This window comes from Lactuca sativa, chromosome 9 (assembly GCF_002870075.4).
Source record: "Lactuca sativa cultivar Salinas chromosome 9, Lsat_Salinas_v11, whole genome shotgun sequence".
In the NCBI taxonomy this organism is placed as follows: domain Eukaryota; kingdom Viridiplantae; phylum Streptophyta; class Magnoliopsida; order Asterales; family Asteraceae; genus Lactuca; species Lactuca sativa.
The window spans coordinates 131,693,121-131,699,864 of NC_056631.2; the positions used below are offsets into that span (position 1 = coordinate 131,693,121).

General features: G+C 40.7%; 1 protein-coding gene across 1 annotated transcript; it reads left to right on the top strand.

Moving 5' to 3' along the window:
* Positions 1 to 4,770: 4,770 nt before the first annotated feature.
* LOC128129106 (secreted RxLR effector protein 161-like) lies at positions 4,771 to 6,448 on the top strand. Its single transcript, XM_052767788.1, has 2 exons — positions 4,771 to 5,288; positions 6,388 to 6,448. Exons 1-2 carry the CDS (start codon positions 4,771 to 4,773, stop codon positions 6,446 to 6,448), a joined length of 579 nt encoding a protein of 192 aa, XP_052623748.1.
* Positions 6,449 to 6,744: the final 296 nt, after the last annotated feature.

The following is a 6,744-nucleotide window of genomic DNA, read 5'->3' on the forward strand; positions in this document are numbered from 1 at the left end:
AAATTTTGCTGAAGCTGAAAAGGTTTTTAAATCTCAAGAAAAAAAATCTGAATTTTATTCCATGAATGAGTTGAAAGATAGTTTCAAAAACAAGTTTATCAGTAACACTTTTATTAATCAGAGTCTAATTGATGAATATTGTGTTACTAATTCTAATGGTGTTACTGAATGTGATATTGAAATTACCGGAATTGATCCTACCTCTTACCCTGCACATCTTGTGAGACCAACTCCTCTCACTGAAAATATTATTGCCTTTCCTATCTCAAATGGAGTGTTTCATGCTGTTCATGAACAACTTAAGCATTACCCTAATTGTAGTGCTTCCGTGAATAAGTCCAAATCTGATACTGATGTCAGCTCCTCATCCATCACTGATCATAATCCATATGACACTGAATTTAGTTGTGATTCAATGTCAAACAAAAGGACTCAAAGTTCACTTGGTGGATCTTACAAATCCAAATGTGTTAAATCTAGACTTTGGTACTAGAGTTTGTTACAGATGTTGTGATACCTCTCACAAGATCAGTGAATGCACGTTTGATAAAACATCTTTAAGAGCTGACAACATCAAAGTTAGAAACGAAAAATAGACTCTTAAATCAAATTCTTTGAACTGTCTTCCTAAAGAGTGTTATAATTTATTGTCGAATAACTTTGTGAATGACCCATTTTACAATGGGTCAGTGTATTCTAACTAGTTTCTCAGCACTGCACGGTCAAGAGCATCTTTGGTACTTAGACAGTGGTTGCTCAAGACATATGATAGGATCCAAGTCTCTCCTGGAAGACTATGTCAAGAAAAGTGGTCCTGCAGTTACATACGGAGACAATGGAAAGGGGTTTACTAAAGGATATGGGAACATCAAGTGCAACAATGTGGTGTTTCAGAATGTTTCATATGTAAAGGGGCTCAAACACAACCTTATCTCAATCAGCCAATTGTGCGATGCTGATTATGAAGTTCATTTTACAAAGAAGGAGGGAAGAGTCATCTACACTGACAAGAACATTGCACTCTCAGCAAGCAGAAAAGATGATATATATATGCTCGACATGTTCTCAAGTGACAAGGCACTGATGCAATGTTTTTTTACCAAATCTCAAACCAATCTCAGCTGGATTTGGCACAAAAGGTTCTCACATTTGAACTTTAAGAATCTGTCTAAAATATCCAATCAAGATCTGGTTAGAGGTCTCCCAAAATTCAGTTTTGTCAAAGATAAGGTGTGCTCAGCGTGTGAACAAGGAAAACAAACCAAGTCATTGTAACAGCCCGGATTTCCAGGTATTTTATTGTTTTGTTTTTTTGAGTTTTGAGAGGGGACTCGGCGAGTTGGAGCTCAGACTCGCCGAGTAGGGTCGCGATTCTGGACGCGGGATTCGTCTGGACTCGACGAGTCCAGGATATGGACTCGGCGAGTCCACGCTGTTTAATGAAACCCTAATTTCTCGGGTTTGGGACCTATTTAAAGGGCATTATGGCCGTCATTTGCACCCAACAGTCCATAGAGAGAAACCCTAGAGTACTTTAGCGATTTGAGAGAGAAAGGAAGCATTTCTTGACATTTGTGTGTTGTTTAGCAAAGAAGAGGGAGGTTTTAGCCAAGAGGAGGCAAAGGAGACTCCTATTTGGTGGATTTGAAGCTTAGCTCTTCAATCTAAAGGTATGGTTTCGGCTCATCTCCTGTTTTGTGAAGTATAATTGATTTTAGGGTTCCTTGTGACCTTGTTGAGTTGATTTGATGGCCAAATAGTCCCTTGCTAGTGATGAGACTTCGGATCTGGGTCCATAGAGGTCCAGAGAGCCTCATTCATCAAGCTTTATAGAGAACAATGGAGGTTATGACCTTGGGTAGTGGGATTTGTTGATAATTCTTCATATATGGTCATATAGAGGTTGTTTATGCACCAAGTCTGGGGCTTTACGTGGTGAATCAGTCTAAGAGGGCCAGATCTATGAATTGTTGGAGTAGATCTGACTTTAGAAGCAAGTTTGAGTGATTGCATGGCATGGACTCGCCGAGTCCGATGAGCAGACTCGGCGAGTAGCTTGAAGATTGCCTTGGACCGGCCAGTGAGTGGTCCAGTCGAGTCAGGGGTTGACTCAGTGAGTCAGGGCGAGTTAAAGAGGGTTGTCAAAGTGGACTGAGTCGAGCTGGGACTCGTCGAGTCGTTCTTGAGACTCGGCGAGTTGAGTCGGGGTGGCCCCGCGATTTCTGCCAGGTGAAACTCGTCGAGTCAGGGGGGAGTACTCGACATGTAGAAAGGGAATCCTAGAGAGTTGGTGAGAACGTCTAGACTCGCCGAGTTGCCGTGTGCACTCGCCGAGTCCGGTCAAAGTTGACCGTTGACCGTTGACCTGTGTTGACTTCTTTAGGGATAGTCAACCTTAGAGATAAAAAGTGTTAATTAGAGTCATGTGATGTTATAGGAGGATTAGAGCTCGGAGGATCGAGCACGAGGGGTTTCCAGGGTTCATGAGATACCGAGACACGCGAGGTGAGTCTTGTCACTATACTTTACCTTGAGTAGGTAATCAGAGTTATGTGTTAGTGTATGTATGTTATATGTATGCCATATGTTGTACTGCATTATTTCTATGTGATTTATGTTGTGCATGATTACAGAGTTGGAACCGAAAGGTTCCTAGAGTTAGAACCTGAGGGTTCACAAAGTTGGGTGCACGGACCCATAGAGTTATAGCCTCGAGTGGCTAATATGTGTTTTATGTGGTATTTGGGGAAACTCACTAAGCTTCGTGCTTACAGTGTTAGTGTTGTTGTTTCAGGTACTAGCGATGACCGTGGGAAGGCGCCGGCTTGATCTGTACACACGCAGGGGACTTTGATATATTTATGTGATCTTGGGTTTTGTATGATACAGATTTGAATTTGAAACTTACTGGTTTTACGAAATTAAATGAGAAATGTTTTTTTTATATTGCGAAAAATTATTTTGAAATTTACGGTGTTACAGTCATCTTTCAAACCCAAGTCATGTTCTAGCATATCCGTTCCTCTTCATTTACTTCACATGGACTTGTTTGGACCTATTCTTGTTCGTTCCCTAGGAGGAAACAAGTATACTCTGGTGGTTGTGGATGAGTTTACTCGATTTACATGGGTGGTTTTCTTGAAGAAGAAAGGTCATGCTGCATAGGAAATTATCTCCCTGATTCGTCAAAATGAGACACTGACTGGTCTCAAAGTTAAGCAGCTAAGGAGTGATCATGGCACTGAGTTCCGAAATTCAACTCTTGAAGACTTTTGTGATTTTAAAGGCATTAGGCAAAACTTTTCAGCTCCTCGCACACCTCAACAAAATGGAGTTGCTGAACGAAGAAATCGAACACTGATTGAGGCAGGAAGAACCTTGATGATACATGCTGGTCTCCCTATGTCGTTTTGGGATGAAGCTGTTAATACAGCGTGTTATACTCAGAATCGCTCTCTAATTCACAAGGGTCACAAGAAGACACCATATGAGATGCTGAAAGGTCGAAAGCCAGACGTATCCTTCTTTCACGTGTTTGGATGTGTTTGCTATATACTCAATCAGCGCGATCCCAAATCAAAATTTGAGCCTAAGGCTGACAAAGGTATTTTTGTTGGATATTCATCTATTTCAAAGGCTTTTCGTGTCTTTCATGTGAACAGGCAGTGCATTGAGGAATCCATTCATGTAAATTTTGATGAAGAATCATACACTGATGAAAAAGTAGTTCACTCCTCTTCTATCTTTCAAGAGCTTCTCTCTTGCCCATATGATGAAGTTTCTCATACTGAAAAAGAAGCTATTATTCCTGGTCCTATCGCTTCAGACCCAAGTTATGTAAATCAAGGTACTGCGGTCAGCTCGACAACTCATTTGTCCGATGCTGATGAAACCCTTGAAGCTGAAGATTCTCCTGCAACTGATGTTCCTTTCAGTAATAACACTTCAGTGTCAAATCCATTGGAATCAGCTCCTGAACATCAAGATCACCCTGTTGATCAAACTATTGGGAATCTTCATGATGGTGTTCGAACCAGATCTCGTGTATCTAATAATTTTTGCATGTATGTTAATTTCGTTTCAATGATCTTACCTGACAAGATACACTCAGCTCTTCAAGACGCTGACTGGATTAAAGCCATGCAAGACGAGTTGAATGAGTTCGAAAGGCACAAGGTTTGGACTCTTGTTCCCAGACCATCAGGAAAGACCATCACCGGAACACGCTGGGTCTACCGCAACAAAGTTGATAAAGATGGCATTATTACTCGCAACAAAGCAAGACTTGTTGCTCAGGGGCTCACTTAAATTGAATCTATTGACTACGGGGAGACTTTTGCTCCAGTTGCCCGCATTGAAGCAATCAGACTGTTTCTCGCATATGCCTCATACATGAACTTCATTGTCTACCAGATGGATGTCAAAACAGCATTTCTTCATGGTGTGTTAGAAGAAGAAGTATTTCTCAAACAGCCCCCAGGCTTTGAAGACAAAGAGCACCCTGACTATGTGTACAGATTAGATAAAGCTGTATATGGACTGAAGCAAGTTCCCAGGGCCTGGTATGAGACACTGACATCATATCTTCTTGAAAATGGCTACAGAAGAAGAGCAATTGATAATACACTCTTCATCAAAAACAAAGGCTCAGACATGATTCTTGTTCAAATCTATGTCGATGATATCATCTTTGGTTCTCCAAATGAGAAGCTGAGCAAGGAATTCGTTAAGATCATGTCTCAAAGGTTCGAGATGAGCATGATGGGGAAGATGACCTTTTTCTTAGGTCTTGAGGTTCAGCAACAAAAATCAGGTATCTCAATTTGTCAAAGTAAATATATTGCTGACATGCTTGTTAAGTACTCTCTTAGCAAACCAGCTTCTACTCTGGTGTCCAAGACTGACAAGCTACACGCTGATCCCACCGACACTGATGTTAATCACTCTCTTTATCGAGGAATGATTGGATCTCTTCTCTACCTCGCTGCAAGTCGCCCTGATATCATGTTTGGAACCATTCTTTGTGCTAGATTCCAAGCTAATCCCAAGGAGTCTCATCTCATTGCAGTTAAACGCATCTTTCGATACTTAAAGGGCACTCAAAACTTGACATTGTGGTACCCTCGTGACTCAGCACTTGAACTCTTTGGATACACTGATTCCGACTATGCAGGATGCAACTTAGACAAGAAGAGCACGTCAGGTGGATGTCATTTCCTTGGAAATCGACTAATCAGTTGGTCTAGCAAGAAGCAAACCTCAGTAGCTATCTCCACTGCAGAAGCTGAGTATGTTGCAGTTGGGAGATGTTGTGCCCAACTCTTATGGATTCAGAATCAGCTTCTAGACTATGGACTTAAATTCACAAAGACTCCTATATACTGTGATAACACCAGTGCCATTCAGATCACACAGAATCCTGTTCAGCACTCAAAGACAAAGCATATCGAGATCAGACATCACTTCATCAGAGACTATGTTGAGAAGGGCAAGGTTGTTCTTGAACATGTCAAGACTTCAGATCAACTAGCTGATATTTTCACCAAGGCCCTTGATACTCAAACTACTGCTCACATTATTGGAGAACTTGGAATGATCACTCTGGATTAAAAAATGTTTTACTAATGTTTGCTATTGTCTTATAAACTAATGTAATTTTATTTTGTTGATGATGATGTGCTGATGATGTTTACCATGCTGAGTACATTGTATGATCTCTTATCTCTGTCTCTTCTACAAATCTTCTAAACTAAATTTGAATGATTCATTATATTAAACCATACACTGATAACAACTTGAAACTCTTTGCCGATGGTTAGACAAAACACCAAGATCTATCACACGCAACTATCCTTTCTTACCAATCTTACACTGATTCTGTGATTAAGTGTGACAAAACACATGCTGATGAGAGTCTGACAGTCTTTGCCGATGGTTAGACCAAAACACCAAGGTCTATCACACGCAACTATCCCTTCTTACCAATCTTACACTGATTCTGTGATTGAGTGTGACAAAACACATGCTGATGAGAGTCTAACAGTCTTTGCCGATGGTTAGACCAAGACACCAAGGTCTATCACACACAACAATCCTATCTTCACCTTCTTCTCACTCAGTGTCTAATGATTCAGTAAGAAACACCACTCACTGATAAAGACTCAACACTCTGTGCCGATGGTTAGATAATTAAACCAATATCTATCACATGCACCAACCACCTTGCTAACCTTAAACAAGCAAGTTGTACCTTGAATTGACGACAAACTATCTTTCAGCATGTAACTTTTGGTGACTCTGATCTCAACGCTTCCGCAAACACTGATCATCGTTTCATCTTCAGTACAACGGCTCTTTTTACCCAACAACTATTTTTTGATTTGACAGTTTGTTAAGATACGCAGTTATTTTCGAAAGAGATAATCATTACCTTTTTAAAACCGTTTAATCCCATATTTAAAGTTTTTCCCAACCTCTCTCTCAAACCTTCCTCCCATAATTCACACTTCCTTCTCTCTCTTCAAAACCCTAGAATCCAAACTCTCTTCAATGGCGGCATCACTGTTTACTTTCTCCTCCACTTCAAGAAGAGTCATTCCAGCTCCAAACTCTCCTCCTCTTCCCATATACATCAAAGCCACAAATGTCATTTTCAACCCTGATATACCAGATGTTCATCGAGGTCTTGGACTTGATGATTTTGTCAATTTTCTAGTATCCTGCCGACTTCGATACGCTATCAGT